The sequence below is a fragment of the Manis pentadactyla genome, chromosome 4 (genome assembly GCF_030020395.1).
Source record: "Manis pentadactyla isolate mManPen7 chromosome 4, mManPen7.hap1, whole genome shotgun sequence".
NCBI classification, from domain to species: Eukaryota; Metazoa; Chordata; class Mammalia; order Pholidota; family Manidae; genus Manis; species Manis pentadactyla.
This window is the reverse complement of record NC_080022.1, coordinates 136,689,286-136,712,806: the sequence shown is the minus strand read 5'-3', so window position 1 is coordinate 136,712,806 and position 23,521 is coordinate 136,689,286. Positions and strand designations below refer to the sequence as shown.

At 49.5% G+C, this 23,521-nt stretch overlaps 1 protein-coding gene across 13 annotated transcripts in view; it reads right to left on the bottom strand.

Annotated features, from left to right (window-relative positions):
* The window catches only part of MINK1 (misshapen like kinase 1), a 48,934-nt gene that overhangs the window by 4,649 nt on the left and 20,764 nt on the right, over nt 1-23,521 (bottom strand). For 4 of the 13 annotated variants that reach the window (XM_036895835.2, XM_036895837.2, XM_036895838.2 and 1 more), the window contains exons 2-21: nt 12,082-12,147; nt 10,042-10,098; nt 9,836-9,961; nt 7,952-8,062; nt 7,441-7,531; nt 6,846-6,976; nt 6,555-6,609; nt 6,343-6,421; nt 5,911-6,086; nt 5,351-5,420; nt 4,813-5,017; nt 3,299-3,412; nt 2,781-2,867; nt 2,422-2,613; nt 2,098-2,271; nt 1,532-1,792; nt 1,001-1,086; nt 738-848; nt 483-595; nt 170-258 (exon numbers count right to left, since the gene is read on the bottom strand). In XM_036895835.2, the coding sequence (XP_036751730.2) occupies nt 170-258; nt 483-595; nt 738-848; nt 1,001-1,086; nt 1,532-1,792; nt 2,098-2,271; nt 2,422-2,613; nt 2,781-2,867; nt 3,299-3,412; nt 4,813-5,017; nt 5,351-5,420; nt 5,911-6,086; nt 6,343-6,421; nt 6,555-6,609; nt 6,846-6,976; nt 7,441-7,531; nt 7,952-8,062; nt 9,836-9,961; nt 10,042-10,098; nt 12,082-12,147 (2,394 nt within the window). The remainder of the gene's footprint in view (nt 1-169; nt 259-482; nt 596-737; nt 849-1,000; nt 1,087-1,531; nt 1,793-2,097; nt 2,272-2,421; nt 2,614-2,780; nt 2,868-3,298; nt 3,413-4,812; nt 5,018-5,350; nt 5,421-5,910; nt 6,087-6,342; nt 6,422-6,554; nt 6,610-6,845; nt 6,977-7,440; nt 7,532-7,951; nt 8,063-9,835; nt 9,962-10,041; nt 10,099-12,081; nt 12,148-23,521) is intronic. The other 9 variants (XM_036895841.2, XM_036895842.2, XM_036895843.2 and 6 more) reach the window with 5 other exon arrangements.

The window sequence follows — 23,521 nt, the reverse complement described above, 5'->3', positions numbered from 1 at the left end:
GGCAGGAGAGACATTAAGAAAGGTTAGTAACTGAGAAGTGCATCTGTTAACCCACAACCCCTCATCTCATGCAGATTAACCAAGGCCCTGGGGGCTCCAGAGGATTCGCATCTGGCCCCCAATGCCCAAGCCAGGAGAAAGCAGGACCACAGTTGCCCCCAGGACTTACTGCAGGCCGGCCTGGCCGTGAGCGGTGGTCTTCAGGCTTGGCTTTGTTCCCAGGGGAGAGCACGGGGGAGCTATCCAGTTTGGAGGAGGCTGAATAAGGAAGGTGGGGGAAGGGAGGTCACTGACACCTGACTGGAGGATGGCCTCAAGCCCACACCCTGGGCTAAACCCAGAGTGCAGTGCCATGCTCCACACCCAGCCTGATGCCCACCCAGCCCCAAGGGTGTCTCAGTCCAAAGGTGCCAAAGGCAGGTTCATCCTGATGGAGGCTGTGTCCACACCCCAGAGCAGTCTGCCCCAGCCGGCTTCCATACCTGCCACATGGTTCCTCTCCAGTGAGCCAGCCTGGGGGAGGTGCCCGTGAGAGGCTGGGAGGACACTGTCCGATCGCTCCCAACCAGGGTCGCTCCTCCTGAGGTCGGGGTTACTGTGGGAAGGGCAGAGGCAGGGTCAGGGAGACCAGGTGCTCCCCTCCTCAGGGTGCTGAGCTACACCGCAGAGGAAGCCGTCACCAGGGAAGCAGGTGGCAGAAGTGAGGATGGGAGTGAGTGGGGTGACAACTCCATTACCTACAGGCGTTGGGCGGGCCAGGGGGCTGAGCAGGGGGCCCTGGAGGCTTGGGGGTGCCCCGCTCTGCCCGCCTTTGCAGATAGATTTGCCAGGCGGAGTTGCTGCGAGGTCTGTGGAGGGAGCACAGGGGTGCCGGGGCAGGGGCAGGGAGGGGGCTGAGGTGACTGGGTTGGGGCTTGCCCACCTCTAAGCGGGTAACCTGGAAAACTCCCCTTGGCCCCCCGCCCCACTCCCTAGGCCACCGGCTGCACCCAGGTGCTACCTGGCACGGACAGCCTGAGCAGCCCGGGACCCTCCGGCCCCACTGGTGTTAAGGGCAGTGGCAATAGATGAGGTCCTCTGAGGCACCTAAGGAGAGAAGGGAGAAGAGTCGGCGTGCTTTCCGCTGGCACTCAGTACTCTGCGAACATTTCATCCTCACCACGACTTTGACAGGTATTCTCCCAGCTTTTACGGAGAAGCAAACTGAGGTCAGGGAAGCTAAGGAATGTGTCCAAGGTCATAAAGCTGAGAAAATGGCAGAGCTGAGAGCCTAACCTAGGAAGTCTGTCCCAATGCGCCTCAAAGACCCTGGGCAGGCTATACCCCAACCACTCACCACTCACCACTGGGATCCTGGGCACCATCATGAGCCGCCCACCCACCAGTAACCCACTGGGGATAGGGGCCACAGTGGATGCCTCATCCTTCTCTTCCCTTACAACCCCCATCCCATCTCCACCCTGCCTGCTCCCCCCACTTGCCTTCCCCTCCCTCCCTCTACTCTTCCCTGATTCTGCAGCACTGTCCTTACCTTCGGGGGGGCCTCATTATCTGGCCGGACCCAGGCTGGGGTGTTGGGGCTGGGACCAGGACCTTCAGAGGTGGGATCTGAATTCTGGCGGATGACAGCTCCTCGGGCACTGGGCGTGGCAGTGGGTATGGGGACTGCAGGGTCAGGGTCGTGGGAGGCTGGGAAGGCAGCCAGGTTTCGGGTGGGCTGGTCCTGCAGGGACTGGGATCGGGGTACAGGTGCTGCATATGGCTTCAGTGGGACCCGGTGTGCCACCAGGCTCTGCAGGGAGAGACCAGGGAGGGTGGGCTGCCTGCTCTGTTGCACATCCCCACCTGGAAGCTGGGGCCTAGGGCTGGGAGGAAGGCAAGGTGAAGCCTCTGGCTTCTAATAATCCATGGAAAGAAAGAGGCTTCTAGAGCCTGAGAACAGGTAACCCGGGAACAGATAAATGCAGAAGCCAGCAGGAGGTGTCTCTGCCTGTGTACGGAGGCCTGTGATCCTCGCTAAGGGTGTGTGCGTGTGCACACAGTGTAACTACACTGATGGAGGCTCCCCATGTCTGTCGTGGGAACGGGGAGACTCACCTTGTGCGGTCCCTCCTGCGGCTCCACTGGCCTCTGCATAGGAGGAGTTTGGGAAAGGGGTCCTGGAGGCCCGGGGGAGGCCTGGGGTGTGAGGGGCTCTGGTCCTGTGCTGCTTGGCTTGGTCTTGGCCAAGGGAGAGTTCTGCTGCTTGTTCATCCTCGTTCGTTCCTCCACCTGTGGTGCAAGAGGACGCCCAGTAGGCCTACTTTTGCTTCCCGGTTCTCAAAAAGTAGGTCCTGCCGGCCCGCCGCATGCCTCTACCCTTCTCCCGCCTTGCAGGTAACACCTTGCAGCCGTTAACCTCAGGCGGCAGTGCAGGCATACCTCGCGCGCCCAGGCCGGCTTGCCGGCGCCGCGGCCACAGTGGGGCAAGGGCGTCCGGTCCCCAGGCGGCGCCGGCTGCGGCCTCGGGAGCTGCTGCTGCTGCAGGGACTTGAGGTAGGCGTGCTCCTGCTGCAGCTGTCGCTGGAGCCGCTCCGACTGCCGCTGCTCCTCCAGCTGCTTCCGCTTGTACTCCTGGGCCCAAGGCAGGGGGCGCTCAGCGCGCGGCCCCGAGGGGCGGCACGCAGCCCCTCCTCCGGTCCAGCTGCCCGGCGGGCGGGTGCCCTCCCTGGCTGCTGGGAGCCCTTCCCGCTCCCGGCCCGGCCCGGCGCAGCAGCTCGGAGCACGCGGGACCCCGTTACCAGCAGCAGGGCCTGTTCCTGGAGCAGCTGTTGCTGAAGGATCTCGAGCTGCCGCTGCTCCTCCTCTAGCCTGTGACGAATATATTCCTGGGGGGCGGTGGGGGGAGGCAAGGGCAGGGCAAGAGGGAGAGGAGGGACAGCGGCGGCAGAGGAATCGAGGATGGGGTCGTGGGATGCAGATGAGGGTGGTGAGGAGAGTAATAGAGGGGATGGAGACAAGCGAGCCCCGCAGGGGGCAGGACCGAGGAGGAAACCAGGGCGGAGGACCCACGGGGAGGCGCAGGGGAGAGGAGGCCGCGTGGGGCAGAGAGATGGGGAATGAGGGCACAGAGACAGGAGGGTGGGGAATTGAAGGGTGGGAGAAAACAGAAAGAGTGAAGCTGGAAAAGATAGAGGACTTTAGGGGTAGGGAAAGAAGGGGAAAGGGTACTGGGGAGCAGGGAAGGCAGGCAGCAGGAGCCAGTAGGGGGGGCCAGGGAGGGAAGGGGTGTGTATGGTGTGCACTGGGGGCGCTGTACCTGCTCGCGCTCAGCCTGCCGCCTCTCCTCCTCCCTCCGCAGGGCCTGCATGTCCTCCAGCCGCTGCTGCTCCTTCTCTTGCAACTTCCGCTGCTCCCGCTCCCGCCGTTGTTGCTGTGGATGAAAAGAGGTGTGGTGTTGAGGACTTCCACTGCACAGCCCTGGAAGGGTGTCCCCAGGTCACTTTTGGGCGCCCCCTGTAAAGGAGATCCCTCCTGGGCAGTGCAGGCAGTGTCCTTCTCATCATGGATGATGGTGGCAGGGAAGAACTTCAACTTCCTACAATCCTACCTACCCCTCCACAAGAGCCCACAGGCACCTGGCTTGGGAAAACTGCTGTCTCAGGGAGCAGTGGGCTTGGGACAAGAGGCTGAGAGGCTGACTGTTGCCCTTGGAGTAGACTGAATCGGAGACTGTTTCTCCTGTCCACCCCTCCACCAAACAAGCAAAATCAAAACCAATGACAAATCACACACACACTCCTGGCCTGTCCAGCGTCTGCCTTAAGTCCAGTAGTGTGGGCTATACTGACAGCCTCTGGCCACGTGGGGGCACAAGGGGCCCTTGCACAGCAAATCAAGTCAGGGCTAAGGGACCCAGCCCCACCGGCGGCAAACCCGTCACCCAGATTGCACTTTACTTTCACAATCTTTCTGACAAGAGAGTTGGCCAAAAATAAAAGAAACACAAGCCCTGAGAAGCCTTTACAGTTGGAACTCTGCTGTGCCCATTTCTGCAGTGAGGATCTGGCAGGCCTACTGTATCTTGTAGGCACAATTATCTGTTACTCTGCTACCTGAAAACGGTACTTATTAGAAGGAACTTGCCCTAGACTCTTTGTAGCAGGCTTTCTTGCAAATTTTTTAAAAGACGGATCTGCTTTGGGCAGTAGTACATGGACAGTGTGAACACTCACTCTCCTATTACTTACACTTTTTTGTTAAGCCCATCTCTCTACGAACTTTGAAATCATGTAACTGCTTCAACAAAAATCCAGTCACATAAGGCAGATTTTTGGCCAACCTAAACCTCTCCTTCCTTGCTACACAGTCTGCAAAATACATTTAAATATACAAGTATACGGATACTTATCTTTTAATTGGTGATTTAAAAAACCCTGGGAGCTATTTGAAAGTGATTCCCTATTAATTAATTTCTCCTGCCCATCTCCAATTAGTACAATTGACAAGCAAATCTAAGCCCAACCAACCAGGAGGGGAAAGGAGCTCTGGAAGGATCCTGCACATGTTCTGGTCAGATGCCCAGGGCAGGGAGGTGTTTGTACATACCCCCAGCTCCCCAAGACCTAGAGTAAGTGGTGCTGGACACACCAGAGTGGAGGTCTACACGCAGGAATAGGACAGGGTGGCCTTGTCCGTGGGAGCAGTGAGGCTCCTCAGAAGCCTCTGGTCTGGGGGTGCTGGCAGCACATCCACGCGGGCCAGGGCTAGGCCTCCAGCAGGTCTGCAGGGAAGGGCTGGGCAGCCCTGAGGCTCCCGTCCTTGCTGGCCCACCTCCTCCACGCGCCGCCGCTCCTCCTTCTGCTCCTCGATGCGGCGCTGCCGCTGGTGCAGCAGGTGTTTGATGTGAGCCTCGGGGTCCCGCGGCGGCGGCTGCTGCAACTGCTGCTTCAGGGCCTCAGAGTTGCTCTTGTTCTCCTGCTGGAGCCGGAGAAACTCCCGACGCAGGGTGGACTCGCCGGGCACGTTCATGATGGAGCTGGCCAGGGCGGCACAGGGCGCGGGGTCAGCACCCTGCCACCTCTAACACTCATCCCGGGGGAGCCGCCCGTGGGCTGTGCCTGGGCCGCAGGCCCTGCCTGGGGTTGCTCCGGTGGCTGACGTCTGCCCCGCCCACTGCGGCCCGTCCTCCTCCCACAGCCCAGTGGCAGCCCTGGATCACCCTCGCCCCCCTCTCCCTCACGCATTTGTTCCATTTCTTCTCCGCACTCACGAATTCCACGTTATGGGTCTGTACCTCTGTGCCCACCACCCCCAGCCCGAGTCTCTCAGCCAAGGACCACTGCTGTCCCCTCCGTGACCCCCAGCCCACCTTGGCTCTCCTTCCTCTCCGTGGCTGTCATCTTCCTCTTCACTGCCACTGTATTCATATTCTGTCTCCTCTGCAGGGGGGAGATCACGGCTGTTTCTTCACCCAGTGCCCCAGACCCCACCCTGGGCTAGGGAAACCTTACATGGGGACAGCCAATAAGGTCTGTCTAGATGGCCACGCACCTGGGTCCCCGCCCGCCTCCTTGGAGCAATGGAGTAACGGTGGGTCTCAGGTTGGGCCTGGACAGAGATGGGGATTAGACCCCACAGTGGGTGGCATATGGCAGAATACATACGTGCACCTACATATGCATGTGCTCAACAGGAGCTTTGGCAAGGATATAAAAGGGTGACCCCTTTTGGAAGGCTGACTTGGACTGGGTGGTTAAAAAGGAAAAACCCCTCTGTGGTTGGAAGTTTAGGAAAGAAAATCTCCTTGGACAGGGAGAGCTGGGCCTGGGAGGGGAACATGAAGGGGAGCCGGGGGAGCCAGGGCTGGTGAAGAGGAGCAGGGGCTGATGTGTGTACTGAGACTGGCCACTTCCTTCCTCACCCACTGACCTTTCTCGCCTCGCTTCTTCCGGGATCTGTCGATGTGGTCCTTGAGCTGGATGCGGACCTGCCGCTCTGTGGGCTGGTCGCGGATGAAGGGGAACTTCAGCAGCTGCTCAGTAGGTGGGCGGCTCAGGTACGTCTTGATGAGACATGTGTCAATGAAGTCAATGAACTTCTTAGACCTGGAAATGATAGTGTTTCATACTGGGAGGATCCCTTGGAAGTGGGGTGGTCGCAGGAGGAAAAGGGGGTATCCTTCATCCAAAAGCCACCTTAACTACATCCCTATCTTCTCCATATGCCAACACAGGGCCCTTGCCCTGGGGCTGCAGGGCCACAACCTCCCACCTCTTCTATGGTGCTGACCCATGCCTGGATGCAGGAGGTTAAGACAGGGTGGCCTTGTCCAGAGACCCTCCTTCCTTCCCAGAGACCTACCATTTCTTGGACTTGAGCCTGGGGGGTGGGTTTCGAGGGATGAGGAAGAGGGCTCTCATGGGGTGCATATCACACAGAGCTGAGACACAAAAGAGACACCATCAGTCCCTTCTGCCACACTGAGAGCCTGAAGGAGCCCTTCTCACCATGACCCACCTCCCCTCTACAGCCACTCTCTGGGCACTCCCTTTTCTCCCAGACTCTGCACTTACGGGGGGCTCCCTCTGCCATCTCGATGGCTGTGATTCCTAGAGACCAAATGTCACTCTACAGAAGGGAGACAAGGGACAGATGAGTATGCCTACCAACTCTCTGCACTCACCCCCTCCCCTTCAGAACTGCTTCCTGCACGCCCCCCTTCCTGAGGCCCCTCCCCTCCAACCCTGCACTGTCCTCAACTCACCCAGTCTTCCCATCCACACTCTCCTTGCCACAAAATGTCAGCAACCCCTCACTGCTAACAAGCCACGAGACCTTTGTGATCCCTATTTTCTGCTCCATACCCTGTAATCGTAGGTGGCATCAGGGTTCTCATCACAGGCAATGACTTCCGGGGCCATCCAGTAGGGGGTCCCGATGAAAGTGTTCCGCCTGCCCACAGTGCGGTCCAGCTGAGCACTCACCCCAAAATCCACTGGGAAGACACAGGGGAGTCTTAATGAGCATGGCACCTGCCTGCTCCCCTTGTCTCTGGCAGCATGTGTGTGCCCCCGGGCAGCACAGGTCCTTGCCCTACCCAGATGCTCTCTGGCATCTCTTAGACGCCATCAACAGCCTGAAGAACCTGACCTAGTCTTCCTGTGTCTTAGGGAAAAACCAAGATCAAAGAACCACAGGACAGCATCCCATGCAGGAGTAGCCAAAATATCCCATCTCCCTAGAGGGACCTGCACAATGCCTGGAACCTAACAGGCAGCAGTAAAAAAACTCCTTGACTGACTTTCAGCAGGAGGCAGCGCATCTAGTTGAGGAGATGGGGAAACAAGACGCTTCCCAGCCTACAGGAAGTTGGACCTGAACCACCAGAGGGAATAATAGGGCCTCTCATTCTGTCCTGGAGGTAAGAGGGCCCCTCTGCCTCAGAAGGAGCCAGCATACCTAGCTTGACCTCGGCATTCTCTGTCAACAGCACGTTCTGCCCCTTGATGTCCCGATGGATCACCTTATGGGCATGGAGGTGGGCCAGACCCTGAAGCAGGAGAGTTGGGGAAGTTAGTCTTGGTGTTGGAGGATTTGAACATGTGCCAAGGGGAGAGGAAGCTGCCAGTCTGAACAGGGCTGGTCTGAAAGAGCAGCCCCTCCCCACCCAGGAGCTCAAGAACAGGCTGAGCTTTCAGTGGGAGCTTTCTCAGAATGGTGGCTCCTGGAGAAGTCCCGCAGCTGCAAGGTTGTAGGTGGAGAAGAGCAGGGCTTGCAAACAGAGGCATTCATCTGTCCCAATAGTCTGAGTTCTCCAACATTGGGACGCTGGCCCCACCCCCACCCATATCAGGCCATCTGCTCCTTAAAGAGAGCACAGCAACACCTCCTCCCCAGGGCAGAGACAGTCCATGTCCAAGGAGAAGCTCTAGCTCAAGGAGGTGAGCCAAGGGGTGGGGCTGGTGCTCACCCGGAGAATCTCCCTGCAGATGTAGGCAATACAGTCCTCTTTCAGGGCATTCCCTTTTGTGTTCTTTACCAGATCCGTCACAGAGCCAGCACCACAGAACTCCATCACCAGCTACAGGCCCACCGAGGCACCAGAAGGAAAAGCATCAGTCAGGCAAGGCCTCCTTTCCCCGCCAGTCCCCTGGAGGAGGATCAGAGACCTTGGGGCCAGAACTGGTATAAGCTGGAGAACACGTGTTGTGAGGCTGCTCATAAAAGTCATAGAGATTAGGACAGAAAGGGGAGGGTATAATCAAGAAAGACAGGGCAGATGGAGCTGAGTGAGGTAGTCTGGGTTCAGAGTAAGAGCCAAAGGAATCCCTGACATTGTAGACAAAGGATGTGGGTATGTGCATTTTCCTTGGGGAGAGCCTGGTGTTTTCATCATATCCTCACTGGGACCCAAATCCCAAAAACAGTTAAGAACTACAGCTCTGGATCAGGGGTCATCAAAGTACGGCTGGTGAGCTAAGCATGGTTTTTACATTTTTAAATGGTTAGAAAGATAATCATATGAAATTCAAATTTTAGTGTCCTAAATAAAGGTTCTTGGGAATATGACATTACTGTTCCCATTCATTTATGCATTATCTGTGGCTGCCTTCAAGGTACAACATATGATTGAAGTAGTTATGACAGAGACTTTATGACCTACAGAACCCCAAATAGTTGCTATCTGGCCCCTCAGAAAAAGTCAGCCAACCCCTAACCCAGAGGCAAGGGGCTAAGAATCAGCAATTCCCCAGGTCTGCCAGAGCCAGGCAGTGCATGGGGTCTACCAGAGAGGGGCAACCCGTAGCTTGGTGAGACTGAAGAAACTGCACACAGAGGCAAGCTGCACACTGATCCCTAGGAATCAGTGTGTCTGTCCAAATGTTTTCACAGTTCATTCTCAAAAAGCCACATCCATGGCAGAAAAAGGCTGGATGGGATATATATTTGCATATGCCCCACCTGTGGGCCCCAGCCAGCCAGCACAGGAAGGACAATGTCCAACGAGTCCAGAAGGGGGCGCCTGCTCACTAGCAGCCTAACCTCTAGTCCTTAATCATTCCCACTATGCAGAGTTGACAGTTAAAACAACACAACTTGTTACTCTGTGTGTGTGTGTCTCACAAAAAGACTAAGTGCCTTGCAGGCAGGGACCATGATTCAGGCTTATCTGTGCAGGCCACACAGAAGGTACTCACTAAGTACTGGTCCGGCAACTGCTGGGAGGGGAGGCCTGGCATGAGCACCAGCCCCCACAGCTGCAGCCATGCCTTTGACTGCTCTCTCTCAGGAGCCGGGTGGATTACCAGAATGGGCAAGGCCAGGGGATCTGCTGGCACCAGCGCCTGGGCTAGGATGGGCGATGACTCTGAGGAATGTTCTGGGCCAGGAGGGCATTTAGGGGAGGCCCAAAAGAGCTACAGCAAGCTCTGGTTAGAAGAGTCATCCAGATGCACCTATACACTGCCTGGAGGGGTCTGAGACCGGTTGCTGCCCACAAATATTTCAGTCTGTTGCTTTCCCAGGAGCTGTGCATAAAGGCAGGAGACCTGATGGGCTGACCTATTCTAGCTCTTGCTAGGAATACACTGCTCACTGCATATGCATAGGACACTGTAAGGTTAGGACAAAGGAAGGGGCAAACCCCAGGACCTCTGCCACCAAAATGCTCAGAGGACAAGAGACTACAATGTGTGAGTCAGGAGATGCCTCTGGATCCAGACATAAGACAGGCTTTGTACTGAGGAAGGGCTGGCAGAGGAGACTCTGGGCACTGATGCTTAGTTCTAAATGAGCAGCCTGGAGACAGGGAGGTCTGGGGAGTGTGGGGGCAGGCGGGAGGGTCACTTCTCACCCAGAGCTGATCATCGTTTCCAGGGGGGCTCTTCTTGATGAAGGCCCCGTAGTAAGTGGCAATGTTTCGGTGGTGAGAATATTTTTTCAACATGTTGATCTCCTGTTTGATCTCTTCCTCCTCATCCTAGGTGAACAGGAGGAGGTAAGCACTGAGAACCACCCCCTTCTCAATGTTCCCTCCCACTGCCCCACACAGCTCCCTACCTCCGTGACGTCCATGACCTTGATGGCAGCCAGCTGCCCAGTCTTGACATGCCGACCCTGCAAGACAGAGAGCCAGGCATGGAGCGGCCTGGGTCTAGGCTCAAGGGGGGCCTGTTTCTGGGAGAGGTCACACCCCTTGGCTGTTTCCTGTCCTAGAAAGTGCCACTCATGGTAGCCAGACACCTCAATTTATGGTTTGGTCAATTTGGTAAACAATATGGTTACAGAAAAACTACAGAGCCTGGATTCCAAGTGCTAAGCTAGACTAAGACGAAGGGTCTCCTCCCCTAGAACACTCAAGGGAGATGAGAGAGACATTTGTGTTCTCTTCCAGCCTCTCTGGCTTGGACTTCCTATAGTTTGAAAGAGCAGGGAGTGAAAGATACCTTCTCCATCCTCAGATGGAGCTGGAGGGGGTTGGAGGAGGAGGCTGGAGAGGATGGAACTTTGCCTCTGGCATCTTCTCGGCATGACAAACTACCAGTGGTGATATCCCCTCTAGACAGGGACTTCTCTCTCAACAGACACCTTTTCCAGAATCATCCCCTCTTCCAAGGCTTCCCCCACCCCAGAGGTGAGCAGCAGTTTATTGAAGCAGAAGTAATGCAGGCGTGCTCCAGAGATGAGCAGGGTGGTGAGGTTCAGGTTGGGCACTTTTCCAGCTGGAGTTTAAGCAGCAGGTGGAATATTTGTCAGGATAGGTGGGGTTTTTTCAGAATAGGGAAGGGATTTCCAGGAAATAGGGTGACACCCTCTTACTGTCCTTAGATGGTCTGCCTTGGAACTGTTATGGTTCCCTACCTAAGGCTTTTTATTATTGTTGACAGGAAAGCATAAGAACAGCTGAGATTTTAGGGAATGCAGGGAAAAACACACAAGGGCTGAATGACATGTATCAATGCCCCATCACCAGTGCTAATAGAAAGAAACTTCTCCTAGAGTATGTCCCTGCCATTCTCTGCCTCCCCCATTATCCTTTTGAAACTCCTAGCGGAAGCTATCTCAGGCTTGGACAGGAAAGTCCAAAGCTTCCTGGGGAAAAGCAGGGTCGGGGAAGGCAGCCCCTTATGGGGATGGACATGGGCATTGCCAGCCCCTGGATTATTTTTATCCTCAGCAGTCATTCAAGACCTCAAGCCCGGAGAAGCAGTATAACAGAGCACTACTATTTCCATAGCAACCACCAGGCAAGAGATGGGAGAAGGGGATGGCACCTGAACCCCAAAGCTTCCAGGGAGGAAGGGGAAGAGAAAGCCACATGGTCCCCGTGACCCAGAAAACAAAGGCACCAAGATGCAGAGACTTGTGAAGAAACCTAGCACTGTGCCTGGCGCTGCAGCAGCCAGGCGTGCACGCTGGGGACCTCCAGCTCTGGGGCAGCATCTACTCTTTCTGGTGCAGCCACCTCCCCCACCTAAGCATGATCAGTGGTCAGGACATGTGAGAGGGCTGGCCTGGCCAGGCTAAAAGCTCCTGTCAGTGGTCGAGGAAATGTCACTTCTATCGGAGAGAGAGGCACCTCAAAAGCAGAAGGCCTGAGCTCTGTTCCAGCCCTGTTGCAGGCCAGCTGTAGGAGCTCAAGAAAGCCACTTGCCCTCTGCAGAAGGTCATCCATTAGTCCACCAACTCCAACCCTTGGCTCGTACTGTTCTCTTGGGAGAAGCCACGCCTGTATCTTTCAGCTGAGCTCTGCTCTGAATTCCCAGGTGAGCTCTGACACACACTTCTCCGTACCATTGCCACTGTCCTCATGAGTCCCTGTCCTACACACCACCCAGCTCCAGATCTGCTCCTGCCACACCCAGGGTTAGCTCTCCTCAGAGGCAGAGGCCAGCAAACATACCCCACTTCCTGTGCTTCCTTCCTTCATTACTTGTATTCTCCTCCTCTCTCCTCCAGGTCCTCCCTCCCCTGTCCCCAGGCCCCCGGCCTCTGGGATCTCTCACAGCTCCCCCCAAATCTCCAGGCCTGGGGCCCACTTCTTCCACCTCTTGGAGGGCTCCATGAAAGAGGCTCATGCTTCTGCACCAATTGTCTCACCTTGTACACCTGTCCATAGGTTCCATTGCCAACCACCTCCACCAGTTCAAATATTCCAGCAGGGTCCTGGAGGAAGGGAAAAGAAGGGAGAGAGAAAGAACAAGATGTCAGGACTTCAATCAGATGTAGCTAGAGGAGGGAAAGAGGTATTCAATCAGGAGATAAGAGGGAACACTAGCATATTAGGAGGCAGCTTGGGACGGAGAACCCTAATGGTCAGCTTCCCCTTTCCTGAACTGGCACAGAGTTCTATGGGAAAAGTCAGAAGAACATGAGAGAAAACAGAAGTCAGAGCCTAGCTGGCTTTTCAGATGTGCTCTTGATTTCAAACTCAGGGATGAACACTGGGAGTCCATGGCCTCATCTATAAAATGGGGATGCCCAAACACCCACCTCTGGGGTTGGCATCAACTTTCAATGAGGCAATGCCCATAAAATGCTTAAAAGGGTGCCTGGAGTCCACTGTGTGTGCAATAAAAGTTAATTATCACTGTTATTATTACATTTTTTTAAAGCAGGGATGAGGAACACTATCAGGGGGCCAGAATTTGAGGGCCACTCTCCTTTTGTCTTCCTCCCCTTCCCAGTCCTCCTGAGACCCTGGACCTCCGGGCCAGGGTTTGGGGCATCTGGGGGCTATAAGGGACCTGAACAGAGCAGGGAGAGCAGGTGGCTGTGAGAGAGCTGCTGGGAGGGTGGTGCGAAGGGAGAACTTCCAGTTCCCGCTTTCCAGAGCCAGGTAGTGCCAGGAGGAGAGGGCCCAAAGGGCTCAGACAAAGCCTCCAAAGAGGCTCATTGCCTGCTGGGCCAAGAGCAGGCAGGCCTGCGAACAGCACAGCTGCGGGGAGGCCACCCACACCCTCCTGGCAGGACTTCTTCTTGAGAGAGAGAGGTGGGAGGTGGAACGGCGAGCTGTGAGGAGCCCCAGTGCTGACCACACGTCATACCTCTGGCCACCTGAAGAGGTGAGGGGGCCATTTAGGAAACAAGCTTTCCAGGCAACACTTGGGCCTCTGTGTTGATCATCCTGAAAGTATATATTCTAAAACTCCTTTCTCCCTGACTTTGAAAACCAGTACAGGATTTCCTTAAAAACCCACAAAAGAAGCCTTCACCTTTACCCACCCAGTGTGCACAGGGCCCATCACTTGGGCATGGTGGAGACCAGGCAGACACCAGCCCGAGGCTTTTTTAGAGCATCCTCACTGTACCTGTCTTTGTCCATTTTCTCAGAGGGAAACTAGAGGATTGGAAATGTACCCCTAGCTCCTTGTACTTCCCCCATCAGAACACTATCATCATGACCGAAATTAGGCATTTATTTGTCTGTAAATTCCCAGAAGAAAGGGCCTGAGTCCTCTTGCTCACCAGTGTGTCCAGCACCTCACCCAGGGCCCGGCACACAACAGCCTGAAAGAACGTCCCAACCCACAGCAGGGGGACCCATGAGAGAAGGTGCAGAGGGGTTCCTTTACATGCTCTGCGTGGCCTGGTCTGACCAGACCAAAAACTTCATGATTCTATGTTCAATTATTTAGCTCCAGCTGAAGCTGCTTCTTAAACAATGACATTGAACAGGTCTGCGGAAAAAAACAGGCCTACGGGAAAGGGAAAAACTGTCGCTGCAGTGTGGGGGCTAAGGAGAGGTTTTTCTGAACCTGCGAGCTGCCAGGAACCTAGAAATTATTTTGTCTGTCGGCAATTCTAGACTTAGAGGAAGGTAACATAGCTCCCTAAGAATCTCCCCAGAAAAAGGTCTCATCCATTTTGGGGCCTCTTAATTCTGACTGTTGCAAAGTCCTTTCTTCTAACTTTCTGAGACAGATGGAGACAGGAGAAAGGCCTTTGGTCATGATTTTTCCAGACACTCCTAATCTAAGAGGGAAAATACGATGGGCTTGTTAGAGTCATAATGATACACTATCATCACCTCAAATCTTAGCTCCCAATCTGTTTGGGAGGCACTGAGGGATGAAAGAACAATCCTTGAGGTCAGACACACTGGGTTTGGCTACTAAGTTAATGGTTTCAAGCCTGTTTCCTCACCCACAAGCCAAGGTGACCACATCTACTCGAAAGGGTTACTCTGAAACCATGCACAGGACCAGCGGCCATGGTATCCAACATGCTCCCCAAAGGCCCAGCCGCTCTCCACTTTCTAACAGCAGCACCATTTCCCACACCAAAGCCTGCCTCTGTACCAACTCTACTCCCCTACTCCCTTCTCCACATCAGTCATTCTGTCCTTTCTCCCCTTGAACCATCCCTGGTTGTCTCTTCCTCTCAGTTACTGAAGCTGCCACCCTGTCAATCCCTTCGCTCCTCCCTCTTGGAGCTCCTCCCTCCCCACTCTTCTTTCTGCTCCTGCTGCCAATTTAGAGATTTCAGCCTCTAAACGGGCACTTTCTTAATCTTATCTTCTGCCCAGAGCCATATGGCTTCCCACCCTTACAGAAGAGAGTCAAACACTTCAGCCTGATGTTTAAAGTTGCCCCATCAACCAACCAATTAATATTTTGTGACTGAGTGTCTAGTCTGCCCTGCACTGGGCTAGGCCTATTCAAGGAAAAGCTCTAAGGCAAGTTCTCTTCCTTCCTTCATCAATTAGATGCTGAGCACAAACTGTGACAACTCCTCAATCAGACACAGCAGGAGGCAGCACAGTGATGTGTGAGAAACATGGGAGGTCCCTCAAAGACTTTATCATTTTATAGACATGCCAAGTCCCGCAACAGGGCTATACAGCAGGGTATGATTATATGCTGTATAAGCAACTGAATGCAAGTACTCATGGCACTGAGAAATTGCTTGGCACAGAAGAAAGAGCGCTGCAGAGTGGTTTTCTAGTGAGAACTCTGGCATTAGCTGAGCAAGTATCTAACTGTTTAGGGCCTCATCTTCCTCACACCAACTAAGAGGGAGTTGGATTGGGTAAAAAGCCTGATTCATACTTTCAGGGGACAGATGTAAATCCAAGTTGGGACTCCCAGGCAGGCTCCCCAGAGAAGATAGTTTCTGAGCTGTCTTTGGAGGCTGGCTAAATTTCCAACTGATAACAGGAAATTAAGAGTGGGGAAGTCCATGTGATGATGAGAAACAGTTTGGGTTTGGATGTTGAGTGAGATGTTAGGGAACTCACAGGAGTAAATATCTATCAGGCAGTCAGAAACAAAAGTCTGGAGGTAAAGACTTAGAGAATATTCATGAGTGTGAGAGCTGGAGACAGGAGACTAGATGTCCAGGGTGAGTGTACAGGGAAAGAGGACTCAAAGGGCCAAGGCCAGCCGCCAAGGGGTGGTCATGTGCTGCACACTGAGAGAGACAGCCCCTCCCCAGAGGAGGAGACAGTGAGAGAGGCCTGAGAAAACACCACCAGGCTTAGCACCTAGGAAGCCAGTGGGAAGCTCTGTGGGAACTGCACTGTGAAAGTAGAAGGCAAACGGCGGGGCTGAAGAGATGGTGATGAGGAAGTGAGGGCCTGTTGCAGGACCCTCTGTGGAGAAGTCTAGCTTTGAGATGAAGGGAAAAGTCAGATGGTGGCTAGAGGAGGTAGCAGGGTCAGACAAAAGGGTTTCCAAAATTGGGAAGATCTCTCATGCTTGTGGAAAGGAAGAAGACAAAAAGAGAGGAGACTGATGATGCTTGGGAGTTGCTTTTATGATACCTATGTGTACATGCACATGTATATATGTAGTCCACAGGCCGTAAACTGTATTTTCCACTGGTCTACAGAAGTGATAAGACACAGCAGTGCCAATTTTTCCCTTACATACATAGGATTAAGGATTAAGAATGCCCAGAAATGTATACCACAACTCAATTTATGCACTGATCTGGCTTCAAACGTGGGCCTTTCAAATATGTGCCTGTCTGTGTGCTTGGTCCCTCTCTTCGCTGGTGATCTAGAAGAGGCACCTCCAGGGGGAGGTGCTCTGCTCCCGGGAAGTCACCATGCAGTCCTGGCTTGCCTCCTGCACAGATGTTGTGTAGGACTTCTCTAGCTCTTTGTCTTGGTGTTCAAACTCTCTGTTCTCAGCAAATCTGGTTCTTGTCCAGCCAGCTGTTGACCGGTGGGAAGGGATGGGGACAAGGATATGGGTAGGGTAACTAATGAGGACAAGAAGAAATGGGAAGTGAAGAAACACTGGTAAAGGGGAAGGAAGATGAGGGGGCTCCACAAATACCTGATGGCTTTACTTGAATAATTTGTTGGAGGGAAGATAACAAATGCAGAAGGTATGAAGGGCCTGAATAAGGCAGAAAAGCTTGGGAACAGGTGCTATACAGGGGGCTTCAGGGTAGTGGTTCCCAAACTTCAGGATACGTAAGAATAACCCAGGTAGAAGACTCCTGAGATCCAGCTCCAGAGACTCTGATTTAGCAGCACAGGTCTGCAGGGAAGAGCAGGAATCTATACATTTAGGAGACACCCTAGGTGATGCTGATGCTGAGCGCCAGGGGACCCATTCTGAGAACGTCTACACTGTAAGGGGTTACTAACAGGTGACCAGAGGCGTGAAGCTATCAGGAAGCAGTAGGGATCCAGTGAGGTCAGGCAGCCTGAGCAGCAGCAGGTGACAAGCATCACTCTGGGTGATCAGCTACTGCTCTCCAGGATGACAGCACTACAGCACGTCTATCCTCAGGGACTCAACTCACGCCCAATTTTACCTACATTCATGTGGCAAACACTGACTAAAACATGACCTCTTTCCTGTTAGCCAAACCAAATCCCAAGTTTTTTTTTTTTTAATTTTTCAGGAAGACCTCTAGCTACTTGTACCAGAAGCTATCCCACCCATGAAATTTCAACCTCAGTTTCACTGATTAATCTCATCTCCACCATGAGTTGCTCAAGAATAGGACAAAGGAGATATATATTTTTAAATAAGAGTAAAAAAAGGTGGTTGATTCTTGCCACTTCTTTTCAGTGCTATACTGCAGGTTCTAGCCAGGGCAGTTAGATAAGAAAAAGAGAGAACAGGCTTCTGGACTGAAATGGAAGGAGGAAAACTGTATGTGTAGATGACAGAGTCTTGTATGCAGAAAATCCTAAGAAATTCACTAAAAATCTGTTAGAATGAATTAACAAGTTCAGCAAGGTTACAGAATATAAGATTAATATACAAAAATCAATTGTATTTCTACATACTATGAAAAATAATCCCAAAACTAAATTAAGAAAACAATTCCACTTACAACAGCATCAAAAAGAATACATTTAACCAAAGAAATGTTAGACATGTATGCTGAAAACTTAACACATTGAAAGAAATTAAAGACCTAAGTAAATGGAAAGATACCCCATGTTTATGGATGAGAAGTTTTAAGGTTGTTAATACCTACAGATTCAATGCACTTCTATCAAAATACTAGCTGGCTTTTTTGCAGAAATTGACAGCTTATCCTAAAAATCATATGGAAATGAAAGGGATCCAGAAGAAAAGAAACAATCCTGAAATAAGCTGGAGGACTCTCATTACCCACCCTCTTCATATCCCCTCAATAACACGTAGCTAGCAACTTCTCAATTTCAAAACTCACTACAAAGTTACAGTAATCAAGACAGTGAATACTGTCATAATGACAGACATAAAGATCGATGAACGAAAACAGATTCCAAAAATAAATTTGTGATTTATCCATTAAGTAGTTGATGGACATTTGGGTTGCTTCCACTTTTGGGGTATTATGAATAACACTGCTTTGAAATTAATGTACAAAAATAAACCTTTTGTGCTGACAAGCTTTCAGTTCTCTTGGGTATTTACCTAGGAGTGGAATTACTTTGTAATATGTTAATTCTACATTTAACTTTTCAAGGAATCTCCAAACTATTTTCCAGATGGGCTTTATAATTTTACATTCACACTGGCAATGTATATGTGCTCTAATTTCTCTACTTCCTCACCAACACTTGTTATTGTCTTTTTTATTACAGGTATTCTAGGATGGGAAGTGGTATCTCATTCTGGTTTTCATTTGAATTTACCTAATGATTAATGATGTTGAGTATCTTTTCATGTGTTTATTGGCCATTTGTATATCTTCTTCATTGAAATGTTGATTCAGATTCCTTGCCTATTTGTTTATACAATTTTTTAATGAAGGTATTATTGATATGCATCCTTATGAAGGTTTCACATGAAAAACAATGTGGTTACTACATTCACCCATATTATCGAGTCCCCCTCTATACCCCATTGCAGTCACTGTCCATGTATAGTCCTTCCTTTTAAAAAAGATTTTACAAACTTCTTTGAAGTGGAAAAAAAGAAAGTGCCTTATCATTTTGATGAATGAACAGCAAACTGTCCAGTTTCCCTTTGAATATGTTCCTGAGAGGCAAATTAAAAAAAAAATGGAAACAATCAAAATGAAGCAACAACCACAAAGGACAGTAGATTCTATTTCCTTCCAGTCTAAATAATCCATTTTGTAAGAGTGAAATGATTTTTTTTAAAAATCTGGAATGTAATCTAACAATGGGTTTACTCTCCACATTTGTACTTTCAAATCAGAAAACACTCATATGCAAACATATAAATTACTACTCAAAATTCAAAAAATAAATAAATAAATAAATAAATAAATTTGTGGTTAACTGATTTTCAGCAAGAGCACCAAGTCCATTCAACAATCCTTCAACAAATCATCCTGGGACAACTGGACATCCACATGCAAAAGAATTAAGTTGGACCCCTACCTCATATTATGTACAAAAATTAACTCAAAATAGATCACAGGCCTAAAAAGGTAAGAGCCAAAACTGTGAAAGTCTTAAAAGAAAACATAGGAGTAAATCTTCATAACCTTGGATCAGGCAATAGGTTCTTACTTCCTCAAATTTTAAAACTTTGTGCTTCGAAGGACACCATCGAGAAAGCGAAAACACAACCCACAGAATAGAAGAAAACATTTGCAAATTATATATCAAATAAGAGTTCTTGTCTCTAATAAGGGACCTGTATTCAGAATACTAAAAAAAGGACTCAAGAAATAATGCAACAAAAAAAGACAAATAACCCAAATAAAAAAGGGCAAAGGATCTGAATAGATATTTCTCCAAAGAAGATATATACTGTTTCTAAGAAGAAGCACATGAAAAGATGTCCATCATTAGTTAATAGGAAATGTGAACCAAAACCAGAAGGTACTTCACACCCAGATACACTCAAAACGATGAACAATAACAAGTACTGGCAAGGATGTGGACAACTTGGAATCCTCATACATGGCTGGTGGAAAAGTAAAATGGTGTATCACTTTGGAAAACAGTTTGGCAGTTCCTCAAAATGTAAAACAGAAAATTTTTTCCCATGACCCAGCAATTCTACTTGTACGTAGATACTCAAGAGAACTGAAAACATATGTACACACAAAAATCTGTACATGCATGTTCATAGCAGCCTATTCAAAACAGTCAAAAAGTAGAAACCCAAATGTCCATCAACTGATGAATGGTTATATATTCATACAATGGATTATTATTTGGCAATAAAAAGGTATGAAGTAATGATATATGCTACAACATCTGATGAATCTTGAAAACACACTAAATGAAAGAAGCAAGTCTAAAAAGGTTTTATGTTCTATGGCTCCATTTATGTGAAAAGCCCTAACAGGCAAATCCACAGGGACAGAAACTAGATTAGTGGTTTCCAAGGGCTGAGTGGAGGAAGGAATGTTAGTGACTGATAATGGGTACTAGATTTACTTGGGGCAGATTGAAATGCTCTGAAATTAGACAGTGGAGATAGCAAGTCTGAGAATACACTAAAAACCACTCTAAAATACTCTGAAAGTGTGAATTTTATGCTGTGATTTACATACCAGTAAAATTGTTATTAAAAAATAATAATCCTAAGAGCACCTCCCATAGTGCTCAATAAATTGTTCATTAGTGAAGTTTCCACTCTAAGAAAGCCACCCTACCAACATGGAAGGGAGCCCTCAAAGTGCTTCTGGTCTAATAACACATATGAAAATGTCCTGAGACAAACACAGAAAATGATAAAATACAATCAGTTATATGATTAAGAGTCAGGCAATTTGGTTTCTATTCTTGGTTCTGCTGCTAACAGGCTGTGTGTTTGGGGGTAAGTCACTTACCTCTCTGGTTTCCCTTTCAACAAGACAAGAAAACTTTCCAGTTCTAATTCTATGATTCTAAATGCTCAAGTCCATATTCTACAGAGCTGCCACCCTAATGACTATGTATTACTTCCATACTGTGTGCCAGGAGCTATGTTAGGCTCAGGAATATAGTAGAGAATATAATGGGGGCAGTCCCTAGTGCAAGGGTGTTTCCATTGTGATGGGGGAATCAGAAACACTGAACAACTCCACAACCACTTCTCCAATAATAACTGTGGCACGTCTCAGCCCCATCCTGTGGAGAAGTACAGGGCACTAAGAGAAGAAACTTGACCGAGCCTGAGGAATCAGGGGAAGGCTCTACTGAGGGTGACATGTTTAAGCTGGGGTCTAAAAACCTTCCCAGCACTCTCCTCTGAGCAGTCCAGTATCTGTCCCAGTGCTATGGCCCTAATCTTCACTGCCTTATATAATCTCCCATATTTTCTGTGAAGATCTCTCATTACCCACTCTTCCCATACCCCCTCAATAATCAAGTAGCTAGCAATTTTTGTATGTATATATTTTGTATGACCTTTATTTTGTAAAATCATATGTTCATTTTTCAGCTGCTTTGTAATTTTTTTTATATTGTTAATGTACAATTACTTGAACATCATGGCTACTAGACTCCTATTATCAAGTCCCCCACATATACTCCATTACAGTCACTGTCCATCAGCATAGTAAGATGCTATAGAATCATTACTTATCTTCTTTGTATTCCCTGTGCCCCCACCCCCCTACATTATGTGTGCTAATCGTAATGCCCCGTTTTCCCCCTTATCCCTCCCTTCCCACCCATCCTCCCCAGTCCCTTTCCCTTTGGTAATTGTTAGTCCATTCTGGGTTCTGTGAGTCTGCTGCTGTTTTGTTCCTTCAGTTTTTGCTTTGTTGTTATACTTCACAGATGAGTGAAATCATTTGATACTTGTCTTTCTCCACCTGGCTTATTTCACTGAGCATAATACCCTCTAGCTACATCCATGTTGTTGCAAATGGTAGGATTTGTTTTCTTCTTATGGCTGAATAATATTCCATTGTGCATATGTACCACATCTTCTTTATCCATTCATCTACTGATGGACACTTATGTTGCTTCCATTTCTTGGCTATTGTAAGTAGTGCCGCGATAAATACAGGGGTGCATATGTCTTTTTCAAACTGGGCTTCTGCATTCTTAGGGTAAATTCCTAAGAGTGGAATTCCTGGGTCAAATGGTATTTCTATTTTTAGTTTTTTGAGGAACCTCCATACTGCTTTCCACAATGGTTGAACTAATTTACATTCCCACCAGCAGTGTAGGAGGGTTCTCCTTTCTCCACATCCTCGCCAACATTTGTTGTTGTTTGTCTTTTGGATGTTGGCCATCCTAACTGGTGTGAGGTGATATCTCATTGTGGTTTTAATTTGCATTTCCCTGATGATTAGCGATGTGGAGCATCTTTTCATGTGTCTGTTGACCATCTGAATTTCTTCTTTGGAGAAGTGTCTGTTCAGATCCTGTGCCCATTTTTTTATTGGATTATTTGCTTTTTGTTTGTTGAGGTGTGTGAGCTCTTCATATATTTTGGATGTCAACCCTTTATCGGATCTGTCATTTATGAATATATTCTCCCATACTGTAGGATGTCTTATTGTTCTACTGATGGTAACCTTTGCTGTACAGAAGCTTTTTAGTTTGATATAGTCCCACTTGTTCATTTTTGCTTTTGTTTCCCTTGCCCGGGGAGATATGTTCATGAAGAAGTTGCTCATGTTTATGTCCAAGATATTTTTGCCTATATTTTTTTCTAAGAGTTTTATGGTTTCATGAAGTAGCTAGCAATTTTTGAGCATTTTCTTTGTTCCTGGTACTGCTAAGTGCTTTAGAAGTATAATCTCATAATGAAGTTTGAGGTGGGTGCTGTTGGTGCATCATTTCACAGGAGAAGGAAGTTTAGTGAAATTAAATGGCTTGCCTAGGGTTACACACAGCCAGAAGTGGTTGAGCCAAGGTCTGACCTCAAAACTTTGACTCCAAGGCCTGTCTTCCCAGCTCAAAGCTCCTGTCACCTAAGGGACCATTTGGTCCCTTTCTTGCCCCAGCCATGGCTCATGAATCCAACTGGTGAGTTTCTCACCCAAGGGTAGCCAGACTAAGAGAAAAAATGAGCTAGAGCAAATTTTCTCCCCTTCAGACACTTCAACTAAGACCCAGAGGGAAGATGCCAGACAGAACATGACAGGTTAGGGCTGCAGAGGCCCCGATGATCTCAGGTAAAGGAAAACAGAGGCTGTCAGTGAGCAGAGAGTGCCTGCTGAGAACAAAGCAGAGTGGAGGCAGATGGAAGTGGGGGAAAGACTGATTGCTTCTAGCTGTCCCCTGGTGTCATCATGAATCTAGAACCAAGCTACAGTTCCAGTTCCAAGAAACTGGCTACACTGCAGTTCATATGCCCAGACTGTTAATGAGATTCTGGATCTTAAAGTAAATTAATATTTGGTAGCCAGCACTGGTCTAAGTGCTTTATACATACCAATCAATTTAAGCCCCACAAAACTCTATGATATTGATACTGTTGTTATTCCCAGTCTACAGATGAGGAAACCAAGACTCAGTGAAGGTAAGTAACTTGTCCAAGGTCAAAGAGCTCATTCAGTGGCAGAGCCAGGATTTGAATGCTTGTGGTCTGGCTCCAGAGTCTATGCTCTAACTGTCCCTTTATCTGATCTAGCTTGAGCAGATTTCTTGCAAGCAAATAAGCCGGACAACAGCATCATTACTTAGTTTTTCACGTGATTATGTCTCATCTCCCCAACTGGAAGAGAAGCTCTTCAAGGGCAGTAACCATGCTCAGGTGGTACCCAGGTACTACACAGAATGAGAGTGATGCAGACTGTGCTGATAGAGTTGCCTGAATGAAAAATACAGCAGCATTATCTGTATGGCTGGGAGCCTGTACATGCACAAAGCTACTTTTGTTGCATGGTGAGCATGTGGAGTAACAGTTTGTGGTTGCTTTCTTTCACTCACTCAATGTTACTAAGCATTTCTTACCTCCAATATTGTATATAAATGAAAACAGCATAAATGCTTTGTTGATGGAGAGGCTGTGGAAGGTATCATCATAAAAGTGCTGGAATCAATTACTGGAGAACAGGACTCTGAGGCAATGAACAGATTTCTTTGTGTAGGTCAAAAACTGTCAGGGGCAGCATGCACTGTGCTCTACATTGTATGATGTTGCCTACAATTTACAATTATCCACATTCAGGTATGAAGAGACAACAGTGATGTTAACTCTCTGTTAATACTATCCAG